At 42.9% G+C, this 15,247-nt stretch overlaps 1 protein-coding gene across 3 annotated transcripts in view; it reads right to left on the bottom strand.

Moving 5' to 3' along the window:
- Window positions 1-14,863, bottom strand: part of CASP10 (caspase 10) — a 40,286-nt gene extending 25,423 nt beyond the window's left edge. For 2 of the 3 annotated variants that reach the window (XR_012421371.1, XM_005573907.5), the window contains exons 1-4: window positions 14,697-14,863; window positions 12,301-12,642; window positions 10,601-10,694; window positions 4,328-4,463 (exon numbers count right to left, since the gene is read on the bottom strand). Coding sequence is in view for 2 of the 3 variants with exons in the window: in XM_005573907.5 (XP_005573964.2) it covers window positions 4,328-4,463; window positions 10,601-10,694; window positions 12,301-12,635 (565 nt within the window). In the remaining variant the exon portion in view is untranslated. The remainder of the gene's footprint in view (window positions 1-4,327; window positions 4,464-10,600; window positions 10,695-12,300; window positions 12,643-14,696) is intronic. The other variant, XM_074009734.1, reaches the window with a different exon arrangement.
- Window positions 14,864-15,247: the final 384 nt, after the last annotated feature.

Genomic DNA, 15,247 nt, shown 5'->3' with positions numbered 1-15,247 from the left:
TTTTGTATTTTTAGTAGAAATGTGGTTTCACCATGTTAGCCAAGCTGGTCTCGAACTCCTGACCTCAGGTGATCCACCCGCCTCGGCCTCCCAAAGTGCTGGGATTACAGGCGTGAGCCACTGCGCCCAGTCTGAGAATTGTAAATTTCTCATTGCATTTGCTTATGGAAGCCTACATATATACCCAGAAAAAAAAATGTGTAAATTTATAAATTATTTTTATTCCTTGTATTGTTTTATTTTCTTTTCTATTGTTTTTGTTATTTTATAATTTTATTAGTTCCTTAAAATTACTATATATTTACTAAATCGTATTTCAAAACTTATTGTTGTTTTAAGCTGCTAAAAAAAAAAAAAGTTATAGTGCTTAATGTACCAGATAATTGCCAAGTAGAGATTTCAAAAGCATTGTCTCAAAAAATAATATCAGAATTCAGGCTATAATAGCGAACAAAGAAAGAAGGAAAGGAGGGTAAAAAGAATGTAAGAAAAAAGAAAATCCATTTAAAAGTGGTAATTATATAAAAATGTTATAGCCATAAAATGATTTCTAAGGGACCATTAATAAAAACGATCTATATCTGTATTATTAATATATTCATGAAAATGTCAGCTATGGCCGGGCATGGTGGCTCATGCTTGTAATCCCAGCACTTGGGAGGCCGAGGTGGGTGGATCACTGGAGGTCAGGAGTTCAAGATCATCCTGGTCAACATGGCAAGACTCTGTCTCTACTAAAAATACAAAAATTAGCTTGGCGTGGTGGCAGAGACACCTGTAATCTCAGCTACTCAGGAGGCTAAGACAGAAGAATCGCTTGAGCCGAGATCGTGCCATTGCACTCCAGCCTGGGCAACAAGAGCGAAACTTCATCTCAAAAAAAAAAAAGTCAGCTATATTATGTGGGGGGAAAAGCAAGTTTTAGAATATGATTAGCATGGTCTTTGTTAAAAATATACGTGTCTCTCTGTGTGTGTGTATGTAATATCTCTGTACACTTACAATTGTTTCTATATAGAAGGAAATCAATAAGTATATATTCCAAACAGTGGTTATCTTTGGGAAATGGGTTAGTAATAGAAAAAGAAGAAAAGGAGAAAGACTTTTACCTTCTACACTCTATGTTGCTTTAATTATTTGAATTTTTATTTAATTTTATTATAATTATGTACCTTATTTTAATAATAAATTAAAAATACTAGGCTGGGCGAGGTGGCTCATGCCTGTAATCTCAGGACTTTGGGAGGCCAAGGCAGGTAGATCACGAGGTCAGTAGTTTGAGATCAGCGTGGCCAACATGGTGAAACCTTGTCTCTACTAAAAATACAAAAATTAACTGGGTGCGGTGGTGCATGCCTGTAATCCCAGCTACTCGGGAGGCTGAGGCAGGAGAAGAATTGCTTAAACCTGGGATGGGGAGGTTGCAGTGAGCTAAGACCGTCCCACTGCACCGCAGCCTGGGGAGAGTAAGAGTCTGTCTCAAGAAAATACCAAAGCAAACACCAAGGCTCAAGATAACTTAGAAAGTTAGCCAGGTGGTCCTTAAACAAAGCCAGTGTCCTCGCTTGGACTTTGGATCACACACACTTACAGGAAAGTCTAAACTCTGCACACCTACTCTTTTCAGTCCTTTAGACTTTCATCTTAACAGCAGAACTAGGCTCAAACTCTTAGAACTAAAGAAAGTCAATATTAAAATATCAATAATGATTGACACCCAAAAGAGATCACACACAGGTAGGTTATAGAAAAGAAAAATCAAAATTAGAATTCTGCTGATATAAAGCTCAGTCCTGGGCCAGGCTCAGTGGCTCACGCCTATAATTCCAGCACAGATCACTTGAGGTCAAGAGTTCAAGACCAGCCTGGCCAACATGGTGAAACCCTGTCTCCATTAAAAATACAAAAATTAGCTGGGCATGGTGGCAGGCATCTGTAATCCCAGCTACTCAGGAGGCTGAGGCAGAAAAATCGCTTGAACTTGGGAGGCGGAGGTTTCAGTGAGCCAAAATCATGCCACTGTACTCCAGCCTGGGTGACAGAGCAAGACTCCATCTCAAATAAAAATAAAAATAACAAAGCTCAGGCCAGGCACGGTGGCTCACGCGTGTAATCCCAGCACTTTGGGAGGCCGAGGTGGGCGGATCGCGAGGTCAGGAGATTGAGACCATCCTCGCTAACTCGGTGAAACCCCATCTCTACTAAAAATACAAAAATTAGCCGGGCGTGTTGGCGAGTGCCTGTAGTCCCAGCTACTCAGGAGGCTGAGGCAGGAGAATGGTGTGAACCCGGGAGGCGGAGCTTGCAGTGAGCTGAGATCACGCCACTGCACTCCAGACTGGGTGACAGAGCGAGACTCCGTCTCAAAAAATAAAAATAAAACAACAAATTTCAGTCTTCAAGACTCACTGAGGCAAATGTAATCAACTACATAGAAGCTAGTGTGTCTTCTTTAGAATTTAAGTATCCAAAATAATATGACCACTTGCCCTTTGTTTACTTCATATGGGATATGACATTACAGAAAAATGACAATGTGTTTAGAAAAAAACTCAGAGCTCATGTGAGGATTTGAAATGTTCTTTCCATATCAACCTTCTGCTTTCTCATTTGATAATTTGATGATAGAAAGAACTGTTTTTATTCTTCATAACTTAAATTATGCATTTATTCATCATTTTATTGCTTGAGATTTTATCAATTTGACAACAGTATATTTTGCTCCTCAACTCATTCTGTGTTAACCAAATTCTTAGAGAGACGTTTCCTCTTAGCTAGTTTCATTTTCAACCAAAGAAATCTGCACACTAGAGTCACTCACTGAACTAAATTAAGGGTGTGGCATAAAAGTTTCATGAATATACTCATGCGTTTTTATGTATAGCTCTTGTTTAACAGTGGAGAAATTGACTCAGAAAAACACAGATATTTAGCGTATTGACACGTGGTGAGGCAGCCAGGTTTGACTTCTGCCCTGTGCTTCTACCTGTATAAAATATCACAGCAGAACTATCTTTATCAGACAGACTTGAAAAAAAAAAGAAACCCACATGAAAATAAAGTTCTTCTTTGATAGTAGTTTCTGAGAATGTGAGGTCTTCCTGACTTTTCTCTCTGAGAGAGTCATAGTAGCCACATGTATTGAATGCTTACTCCACGCCAGACATGCATTTTACAGAAACTATCTCCTTCAAACCTCACAAAAACCTAGGAGGTTGGTACTATTATTATGCCCACTTTACAGATGGGGAAAGTGAGACATAGAAAAGCCAAAAAAGTACCACTGCACCACTAGTCAGCGGAGTCCTGGCCATCCGACTCCATAGACTCCACTCTCACCCCATGCTATCCTGCCTTCTTTTTCATGTTATTTGGGTTAAAACAAAATTCCCTATACTCTCACTCCCATATTAGAATCAGAAAAAGACATTTGTCTAAAACTACTTCCCTGCACTGAAATATAAGTTCCAAGAGGGCAGGAGCTTTGTTCTGTACTTTGCTATACCCCCAACTTCTAAAGCAGTGCCTAGTACAACATATGAACTCAACCAATATGTGTTGAAAGAACAAAGGGGGAGATTTCTGGCTTTCCTAGCAGAATATTATCGGAATGATGAGTAAATATCACACACGGGTGAGGAGCGGTGGCTCACACCTGTAATCCCAGCATTTTGAAAGGCCGAGGTGGGTGGATCACTTGAGGTCAGGAGTTCAAGACCAGCCTGGCCAACATGGTGAAACCCTGTCTCTACTAAAAATACAAAAATTAGCCAGGCATGGTGGCAGGCTCCTGTAATTCCAGCTACTCGGAAGGCTGAGGCAGAAGAATCACTTGAGCCCGGGAGGTGGAGGTTTCAGTGAGCCAAGATCACACCACTGCACTCCAGCCTGGGAGACAGAGTGAGTAAGACTCTGCCTCAAAACAAAACAAACAAACAAACAAAACATCATGCATGGCCAATTGCTTTAAGAATTTCCATGGGGCCAGGCGCGGTGGCTCAAGCCTGTAATCCCAGCACTTTGGGAGGCCGAGATGGGCGGATCACAAGGTCAGGAGATTGAGACCATGCTGGCTAACACGATGAAACCCCATCTCTACTAAAAAATACAAAAAACTAGCCGGGCGAGGTGGCGGGCACCTGTAGTCCCAGCTACTTGGGAGGCTGAAGCAGGAGAATGGCGTGAACCCGGGAGGCGGAGCTTGCAGTGAGCTGAGATCCGGCCACTGCACTCCAACCTGGGCGACAGAGCGAGACTCCGTCTCAAAAAAAAAAAAAAAAAAGAATTTCCATGGTCTGGTCCAAGTTAGCAAGCACAAGCTACTTACCTTTCTCTCTTTTGTATTTCTCTATGTTTCTCAAAAGTTTAGGTACAACCATTTTGCAGAGGTCCTCCAAGCATGTCAGATTATCTTCATCTATTTTATCTTGTTTCTCTAGAAGTGCCAGGAAACTCAGGGAGGTCTACAAGAGAATCAATAGAGTTACATTTACTTGCCTACTGATTATCCACTCACTCAGATGTTACCTGCATGGCCAGTAGGCACTAGGTTTTGCACTGATAAATAAGATATAACAGGATCTGCCCTCAAGTTGCTCAGGGGTGTAGGGGAAGAGGCGTTACCAAGCAAATCTGTATACAATCTATATTAATACCAGATACCAAATATATATAACTCTATGCAACAGGGACAGTGCTTGCTGTATATTAACAGCACAACAACTGATTGAGTAGATACTATTATATTCCCCATTTTAAAGATGAAATAATTGAAGCACAAAGAAGTTCCAGTAACTTGCCCAAGGTCACAAAGCTAATTAATGGCAGAGCTGGTACAATCTGATGCCAAAGTCTATTTTATTAACCACTGAACTCTAAGTCACAGCTTTAAGTGATACTGATTAGGAAACCAGCAAAAGAGGGACACCAAAGAAATGAGGAGAAAATGTTTTGAAAGAATTTTATATTTGGTATTTTAAAAGAAAAAGAATTTTCTGAAACAAAAAATCACAATTTGGCTAGTATTTTTTTTTTTTTTTTTTTTTTTTTTCCGAGACGGAGTCTCACTCTGTCTCCCAGGCTAGAGTGCAGTAGTAAAATCTTGGCTCACTGCAACCTCCACCTCCATTCAAACCATTCTCCTGCCTCAGCCTCCTGAGTATCTGGGATTACAGGCTCATGCCACCATAACCGGCTAATTTTTGTATTTTTAACAGAGACAGGGTTTCAACATGTTGGCCAGACTGGTCTTGAACTGCTGACCTCAGGTGATCTGCTCGCCTTGGCCTCCCAAAGTGCTGGGATTACAGGCATGAGCCACCTGCCAGGCCAGAAACTCGTATCTTGACAACATCCTACCAGGAGGAATAAAGGGCTAGGATGTGATTACAGAAGCAATGATGGAAATTCATTATACTTTCTAAAAGTTTATTAGATATTTAGTACATCTCACACACACACACACACACACACTTAAATGGGACCTGGACATTAGCTTAACACCACTCTGGTGAACACTAGCAGCAAACATCCGAAAGCTCTTTTTTTGCTTGTTTGCTAAAGAGTAAGTTCGGGTGTGGTTTCCTTTAGACTCAACGTTCTATGCTGATTGCTGTGCTGAGAACGGATTTCCTGACAGTTGTGAGATCTCTCAGGACATGTGTAGGCCAGCTATACTGCTTACATTTCTATGAAAGCTATCAAAGAGAAAGCCAAGAACGTCCCTCAAAGGCAAGGTTATTTGTGCTCCCCCAGAGAGACCGTATGAATTTAGAACCTTTCCGTTGGCCGGGCGCGGTGGCTCAAGCCTGTAATCCCAGCACTTTGGGAGGCCGAGGCGGGTGGATCACGAGGTCAGGAGATCGAGACTATCCTGGCTAACATGGTGAAACCCCGTCTCTACTAAAAATACAAAAAAAACTAGCCGGGCGTGGTGGCGGGCGCCTGTAGTCTCAGCTACTTGGGAGGCTGAGGCGGGATAATGGCGTGAACCCAGGAGGCGGAGCTTGCAGTGAGCCGAGATCATGCCACTGCACTCCAGCCTGGGAGACACAGCGAGACTCCGTCTCAAAAAAAAAAAAAAAAAAAAAAAAGAACCTTTCCGTTTTGGCTGAGAGGTGTTCAGGCCCTTTTCCAATGGCAGGTAAGTAATTTATTTCTGTGATAAGGTCTTTTGCAATTGCAGTTGCAGATAATGCAGCCTCACTGAGCCCTGGTGTGGAAACATCTGTGTTGCTTAAAGACTGTCCTTTACACACTTCCAATGGCTGGCCTAATTGCAAAATCCAATACAGATCAACCTGAATTATCTGAGGTGTGTAACTCAGCCACAATTTTGACATGAAGAATGAGATCTCCCCACCCCCCAAACAACAACAACAAAAAAGCTGAGATCATTTGGAATCCAAAGAGGAAATGCGGTTTTCCTGAATTTGACCTGGTAACATCACAGTTCCATGCCACAGCTAAGCAAAACAGTTATGTTTCCTTTTACTAGTACTGAGAAAAACAAAATCAACTGGCCACCTGAGCATGTGCATTTGATTATTTAAAAGCTATTTTAGTAGAGGAAAGATGTTTGGAATGCTACTAACCATAAAAATAATTCTGGCCGGGCGCAGTGGCTCACGCCTGTAATCCTAGCAATTTGGGAGGCTGAGGTAGGTGGATTACTTGAGGTCAGGAGTTCGAGACCAGCCTGGCCAACATGGTGAAACCCCACCTCTACTAAAAATACAAAAATTAGCTAGGTGTGGTGGCAGGCGCCTGTAATCCCAGCTACTTGGGAGGCTGAGGCAGGAGGATCGCTTGAACCCAGGAGGCAGAGGTTGCAGTGAGCCGAGATGGCACCATTGCACTCCAGACTGGGCAACAAGAGTGAAAGTCTGTCTAAAAATAATGATAATAATAATAATTCTGTAGCCACAGATGTCTTCGAGTAGAGTTCTAGAACCTCTGCAAGCAAAAGAGAGGAAAAAAACATTTTCCAGCTTTTCTATTTTTTTTTTTTTTTTTTTTTTTTTTTTTGAGACGGAGTCTCGCCCTGTAGCCCAGGCTGGAGTGCAGTGGCCGGATCTCAGCTCACTGCAAGCTCCGCCTCCCGGGTTCACGCCATTCTCCGGCCTCAGCCTCCCGAGTAGCTGGGACTACAGGCGCTGCCACCTCGCCCGGCTATTTTTTTTTGTATTTCTTAGTAGAGACGGGGTTTCACCGTGTTAGCCAGGATGGTCTCGATCTCCTGACCTCGTGATCCGCCCATCTCGGCCTCCCAAAGTGCTGGGATTACAGGCTTGAGCCACCGCGCCCGGCCTTTCCAGCTTTTCTTGTTTGAAAACTAACAGTGTTTCGAATATCAGAGATTGCTTTAACAAATGACCTTTCTCTCATCCCTCATCCCCCACCTCATATTGTTCAGAGAGTCCCTAACATAGGACGGGGTATAACAATAAAAAGTGGTCTCATTTTTATGTGTAAACCTAAACACTGGAAAATTTGTGAGTGGATGCCTTGACTTGGGAGAGAATGTTATCAAAACCACCTGGAGCACTTGTCAAACTACAGGAATCTCCTCTGACTTTGAGAAATTCTGTATTTAAGGTATAATGCTACCATTTTAGCAGGTAATTGCTTTGCACCACTGCAAACGTGGGCACTGAAATTTTATGGCAAAAGCAGAATATCCTTACAATGCTTTATAAAAAAAATTCCCTAAAACAAAACCGCCTGATTTTTAAAATTCTCCAAGAATTACTGAACCTTTAGGTTGTGGGTGTGTGTGCGTATTTGTAAACACATGTGTATATATGTAGTGTGTATACATATATTTACCCAAGAGCAATGAGCCTGCCAGCATCTAGTTTATGGTCTTGCCATGACATCTGTCATTAAAAGAAGCCAGGGCTTTTGGGAGAAATGAGAGATTCCAGGACTGGGCGGAAAATATACAAGAAGAACCTGGGATATTTTTGCCAGATAGTAAAGAAGCCATCAAAGACTACTAAGGTCATGTCAAAATGACTTAGGAACCAAACTGAAGACTCATCCCCTGGGAAAAAATGGGACAACTGAACTTTTTTTTCTTTTTTTTTTTTTTTTTTTTTGAGACAGGGTCTCACTCTGTTGCCCAGGCTGGAGTGCAATGGCACAACCATTGCTCACTGCAGCCTTGAATTCTCTGGGCTCAAGTGATCCTCCCATGTCCGCCTCCTGAGGAGCTGGGACTACAGGTGCACACCACCATGCCCAGCTAATTTTTGTATTTTTTGTAGAGACCGGGTTTTGTCATGTTGCCCAGTCTAGTCTCAAACACCTGAGGCTCAAGTGACCTGTCCACCTCCACCTCCCAAAGTGCTGGGATTACAGGCATGAGCCACCACGTCCAGCCTCAGTATGAACTTCAGTAAGGATAATAATTGCAATAGGTTGAAATACCTCACATATGTTTAAATCCATGAGTTTAAATTTATATATATTTTGTAATGGGTCACCTGCGGAGAATGATAAGAAACCAATTAACTTAAAAACTGGATAACTAGATGGAGCACAGTGGTTCACGCCTGTAATCCCCAGCACTTTGGGAGGCTGAGGCAGGTAGATCACTTGAGGTCAAGAGTTTGACACCAGCCTGGCCAAATGAAACCCCATCTCTACTAAAAATTCAAAAATTAGACAGGTATGGTGGTGCATGTTTGTAATCCCAGATATTCAGGAGGCTGCAGCAGGAGAATCACCTGAATCTGGGAGGCAGAGGTTGCAGTGAGCCAAGATCACACCACTGCACTCCAGCCTGGGTGACCAAGAGAGACTCCATCTCAGAAAAAAAAAAAAAAAAAAAAAAAAAAAAAAAAAAAAAAACCTAGATAACTAAACAAAAAGAATCAGGGATTTACCTATAAGCTGTATCACTGGGTAACCAAATAATGGATGAGAGGAAAATGAAATGATAGAATTCTAATAACTGGCCAGGTGCAGTGGCTCACACTTGTAATCCCAGCACTTTGGGAGGCTGAGGCGGGTGGATCACGTAAGGTCAGGAGTTCCAGACCAGCTTAGCCAATATGGTGAAACCCCATCTCTACTAAAAATACAAAAAGTTAGCCGGGTGTGGTGGCAGGCTCCTGTAATCCCAGCTACTCGGGAGGCTGAGGCAGGAGAATCGCTTGAATCCAGGAGGCAGAGGTTGTAGTGAGCTGAGATCGTGCCATTGCACTCCAGCCTAGGTGACAAGAGTGAGAGTCCATCTCAAAAAAAAAAAAAGCCGGGCGCGGTGGCTCACGCCTGTAATCCCAGCACTTTGGGAGGCCGAGGCGGGCGGATCACAAGGTCAGGAGATCGAGACCACGGTGAAACCCCGTCTCTACTAAAAATACAAAAAATTAGCCGGGCGCGGTTGTGGGCGCCTGTAGTCCCAGCTACTCGGGAGGCTGAGGCAGGAGAATGGCGTGAACCCGGGAGGCGGAGCTTGCAGTGAGCCGAGATCGCGCCACTGCACTCCAGCCTGGGCGACAGAGCGAGACTCCGTCTCAAAAAAAAAAAAATTCTAATATCTCCATTTTTGCAACCCCTCAAAATTCAATATATAAACTGGTTGAACATCAACAGTTGCTAATATCAAAGATAAAGAGAGAGAAAATCAGGTACCTCCTGATGAAAAAATAACACTACCTATAGTCCTGCCAAACGGATCTGACCTGAGTCTGATGAAGCCTCTGGATTCAACTGCCAGTCTGCAGGAAATGCAGAGGACAGAGGAACATGCCAAACTGCACCACGAGTGTGCAATTCGCAAAACCCAACCTGTGAGAAACTCCACAGGCCAACCACCCAGAGATTCTTCAACAGATACGTTTTAAGAAAAAGAAAGAGATTTGGGGGCAGGGAGGAAATCTAACCTATAGATTAAAAGGCACTTGAAAGAAAAACTGGACAAGGCCAGGCACAGTGGCTCACACCTGTAATCCCAACACTTTGGGAGGCCAAGGCAGGCAGATCACTTGAAGTCAGGAGTTCTAGACCAGCCTGGGTGAAACCCTGTCTCTACTAAAAATATAAAAATTATCTGGGTATAGTGGTACATGCCTGTAATCCCAGCTACTGGGGAGGCTGAGGCAGGAGAATGGCCTGAATCCAGGAGGCGGAGGTTGCAGTGAGCTGAGATCGTGCCACTGCACTCCAGCCTGGGCGACAAAGCAAGACTTTGTTTCAAAATAAATAAATAAATAAATAAATAACACAGCAGATGCCAACAGAAGTGAGCATTTACTGCATGCTATACCAAATACTGGCCTCGTGCTAATGCTTCATGAACATTGTTTCAGCTAATTCTCCCAAAAGTCCTAGAAGGAAATCATACAATTGCCCACAATTTTACATCTAAGAAAATAGAGACTAGAAAAATTCAATCATTGGCCTCACAGCACAGGTTTAGAATTAGAATCAGGACCAGAATCTAGGCTCATCCAGCACCAAAGCCAATGTTCCTAACCATTGTATGATACTGTCTCCCACAAAAAATAAATCTCCCTAAAAACTCTTTCCAGCATCTTTCTAATCATTGATTAAGACAGTGCTCACACACACCCATTCTGTATGACCCACTCACCATTTCGGTTTTGGGAAGAGAGTCGTTCAGAAGGAAGATCATGTTCTTTAAGTCCTCTGAGTCAATGCCTTGTGACAGTTCGTAGAGCAGGTTTCTAAGACACATACCCAAAATGACAAATAAAGCCTTACACTTGCAGAGGACACCATAATCAATCAAGTGCTTTCATAAATGTTTTCTGTCAGTTGAATGATCAACTCTATGTGTAGACAATTATTAATCCCATTTATAGATTCAAAAAATTAAAACTTTCAGTTTCTAAGTAACTTGTTTAGATAAAGATAACACAGTAAGTAGTAGAAGCAGGCCTTCTGACTCCAAGTCTAGTGCTGTTTTTCACCACACTAAGAAGGCATATTTAAAAAAAAAAAAAAAGGCATAAAACACAGTTCTGACATGCCCTCCCATCTCCTGATTCCATCTAGAAATTCAGGCTTACTTTACAGGCCCTTAGTAGAGAGGATCCCAGGCCAGCCAAGGTACAGTCGATTGTATATTGAAAAGGGAAGAAAACTATCCCAGCTTCGAGATAGTCATATAATCCAAAACGAGAAAAAGTGAGGATTTCATCCACATACTAACACCCCTATGTGTCAGAGACTGTCCCTCAGATGTTTAGCCAGAAGAACGGAAATATGGATTTCTGGAATTCATCATTCCTTCCACTGACTCAAGGGCAACTCAGTTTCTGGGAGCCAGCTGCACCGCTAAGGCTTAATGTGTTCTAATCGCACAGACCATAAAACACCCTCCAAAGGCTCCTCTTCGTGAGGTTCTCTGATGTGGACACTTTGTCAGTGAACAACTTTAAACACTGTCATCAGCCTGATGCAGTGGCTCACACCTGTAATCCCAGCACTTTGGGAGGCCAAGGTGTGTAGATCACTTGAGGCCAGGAGTTCCAGACCAACTTGGCCAACATGTTGGAAATCCCGTCTCTACTAAAAATACAAAAATTAGCTGGGTGTGGTGGTGGGTGCCTGTAGTCCCAGCTACTCAGGAGGCTGAGGCAGGAGAATCACTCGAACCCAGGAAGCGGAGGTTGCAGTGAGCCGAGATGGTGCCACTTCACACCAGCCTGAGTGACAGAGCGAGACACCATCTCAAAATAAAAATAAAAATAAAACGTTGTCATCCATGATAAGACCAATGCCTAAATTTTACCTCTTTGGGCAAAATGCCTGTTTTTACCTCTCTGGATTTCCACCCAAAAATATAGAAATTTCTATAACTAGACATGCTAGACATGGCATAAATGACATCCCTCTCTACCCCAGAAACTCATCTCTTTTTTCATCTTGCTTATTTTGCTCCAAGTATGCATTACTCTCTTCTCAAGACCCCAGGAAAAACATAGACAGACTAGTGGATCCCAGGAGGGAGAAGATCTGCACGTGTGGTGGCTGGTAACCAGGGAAAACGCAGGCTCTGCCACACTGAGGTGGGCTTCACTGCCAGTGAGAAGTAAAACAAAGGGAAGCCACCTCTAGGCCCAGAGTTTGGTCTTGAAGTTTTGCTGACCTCTCAACTCTCAGCTCATTAGCATCAGAGGCTGAGAAGGAGGTTCAGAATCTCCCGGTTTATCATCCAAGGAGGTAGATAACCAAAAGATCTTAACTGCAGCTTCCTTTCAAAGCCCAATGGCCAGACCGAACACTAGATGGGAGATCCTCCCATCTCCACCATAGACCCATCCTCACCTAAATAGAGAGACCTTTCCTTGGATAGGTAGCAATTGCTCCACTTTCTCTTCGGTATAGTTGAGGTACTGCAGCAGCTTCTTCTGCCCTATGATATATAGGAGTTCCGCCAGGAAGAAAGAGTCTCCCTCACTCAGCAGATCCTCTGCCAAGAGATGTTCAAAAACATCTGAGGCCGAGCTGGATTTCTCCAGCTTCTTGTTGGGAACCAATCCTATGCAGAGAAACTTGAGGCGCTCCACATCTTCGACCCCCAAGTCTGAATCAATAATCAGAAGCTTCTTACGAAAGCTCACTTTACAGTTTTTATCTGAACTGGAACCTTGAGATTTCATGGCCAGCCTGAAAGGGACAGAGAGGTGGGGCAGGGCATTAGAGAGTCAGGACATATGGCCCCCTGACTTCCCAGGCCCTCCCCTCACCACAGCCTCCTCCGTTCCGGGCATTAGACTTTCCTGGAAGTGCTGACAAATAAAAATTACTGCGAGGCTACTTCAAAAACCAACAGCCCAGAAAACTTTTCCCCCAACACTTGCAAGTTACTTTTTAGGAAGCTTGGAGGGTGCTTATATTGGAACTCAAATCACCTTGATTTTTCCCCAAATCAAAATGTTCCCAGAGGGAGAAAGTTAAGATGGAGGGACACAGCACAATTTCCCTCAAGCCTGGTAACCTGATTGGAGCCCTTACATTCATTTCCACCAAGTGGCAGAAATAGCACTTGGATCTATGCTTTAAGTTTTAGACACAAAGCAATCTGGGGGAGGCAGCGTTATCCTTATGATCTATCAACCCAAAGATAGCGAGGTACCATGAAGTATGTGTGTTACATCTTTACTTCAGACTGCTACCTGTAAGAGGGCAGGCCTTTATCTTACAGAAAGGGAAGGCGTAATCCTAGACCTCAAGCCTGAGCAACATGGCGAGACCTGGTCTCTACTAAAAATACAAAAAATTATCAGGGCATGGTGGTACGTGTCTGTGGTTCCAACTACTCAGGAGGCCGAAGTGGAAGGATCATTTGAGGCTGGAGGGCAGAGGTTGCAGGGAGCCATGATCATGCCACTGCACTCCACCCTGGTGACAGAGTGAGACCCTGTTTCAAAAAGAAAAAAAATAAATAAAATATCCTAGACCTTAGCAGGAAAGGGTGGCTTTAGACAAGAGTTGCTCAAATCAGTGTAGGAAGTTACAAATTACATGAGGTGGCTGCTCTGTCTATGGAGTAGCCATTCTTTTGTTTCTTTGCTTCTCTCATAAACTTGTTTTCACTAAAAAAATACAAATTACACGAGTCAATGTTTCCATCTGACCAGTTTATAAACTACGCTATTCTCTATACTAAATTTCATCATAATCAGAGGAGCAATGCAGTGATAAAATTTTCATTGTAATATTATTTATTCTATAAGCATTTGAGGTATATAGTTATTATGCAGAACTTGGCTATTTTTAGAAATAAGAAAATACTTTATAAAGGAAGGAACAGGTGGGGTGCCGTGGTTCACGACTATATAATCCCAGCACTTTGGGAAGCCAAGGTGGGTGGATCACTTGAGGCCAGGAGTTCGGGACCAGACTGGGCATGGTAAAACCCCATCTCTACAAAAAATACAAAAATTAGCCAGGCTAATGGTAGTGCACGCTTATGGTCCCAACTACACCAGAAGCTGAGATGGGAGGATGGCTTGAACCTGGGAGGCGGAAGTTGCAGTAAGCCAAGATTGCGCCACTGCACTCCAGCCTGAGTACTGGAAGGTGAAAGAACGAGACTCCATCTTAAATAAATAAATAAATAAATAAATAAATAAATGAAAGAAGGAAGGAAGGAAGGAAGGAAGGAAAACATAGCAAAAATCAAAACCTCCATAACAAAGAGTCGTTATATCGAGGTGACATAACTATAGATAATACATATTTCCTTCTGGGCTTCCAACTGAATTTCTCAAATTTTATGCATATGTGAACACACACATTACTTTTGGTGTTAAAAGAAACAAAAAAAAACACAAAAAATGTCATTTTTAATTGTGATAATCCAGGGGGTCTTCCCTGCTACTAGCCCTGAGGTCAAATGAGTGGTTTATTGGAGACACCTTTCTATTCTACCGCATCTTGCATTTGCCTTGTGGTTTCTTGACAATTCCGATCTTTAGTTTTAGTGAGTCTACCCAACTTTGTCTCTGTGAGCTAACATATTTCTGCCCCAGTAAAAGGCTATGTTGGAGGCTTCCGGATTTTTTAACTTTTGTTTTCCCAGGCATGACAAAGAAATCTAAGAAAAAATAGTGCCATTGCTGACAAGTTTTTGCAAGTTTCTGCAACATGAAGCCATGAAGCAAAGGAAAAGATCCAAGCATGAGACTCTGGGGTAAGAAGGGTCGTTAATTACATACCTTCAGATCAAGCTCCACCAATCCTCTGGAGGTAAACGATTCTCAGGGAAATTGCCTGAAAACAAAGTTTTAAAGAAAGTATAATCCTCTGTGTGCTCCAAGGTCCAAGGAAGCTCCCATTTGCTTGGGAAGAGACTTCAAGATTTGCTGATCATTAAGTGAAAACTGAATCTTCAGGACTGGGTAGCCTGATATTAATTTCCTGCTGATGTCATCATTGCTTATCTGCCTTTTTCCCTCCCCTTTTCCAGGGTTAAGATAACTTTGACAAACAGCGTCTCCTAAAGGCTAATTTACAACTTTCTCACTGTAGAGCTTGGGGTTTCCCCAGGTAAAGCAAAAGCTTCCTAGAAAGGAACCCGTGGAAGCCAGGAAGTGCTCCAGGCTTTCCTCTGATCTCTGTTTCCTTGGTAAGTCAAACACGGGAGCATCTATTTTCCTAACCGTCTCCTTCCCCAAACACACTTCACTTTTCAAATAAAGCCAAAAGCTCATGAAATAGTTGTCGGCCGTGTTAACCCTTTCTTATGTCCACATGCAAATAAACAAAT

The sequence above is a fragment of the Macaca fascicularis genome, chromosome 12, assembly GCF_037993035.2.
Source record: "Macaca fascicularis isolate 582-1 chromosome 12, T2T-MFA8v1.1".
NCBI lineage: Eukaryota > Metazoa > Chordata > Mammalia > Primates > Cercopithecidae > Macaca > Macaca fascicularis.
The sequence above is the reverse complement of the archived record's forward strand: the minus strand, read 5'-3'. Positions and strand labels throughout refer to the sequence as shown.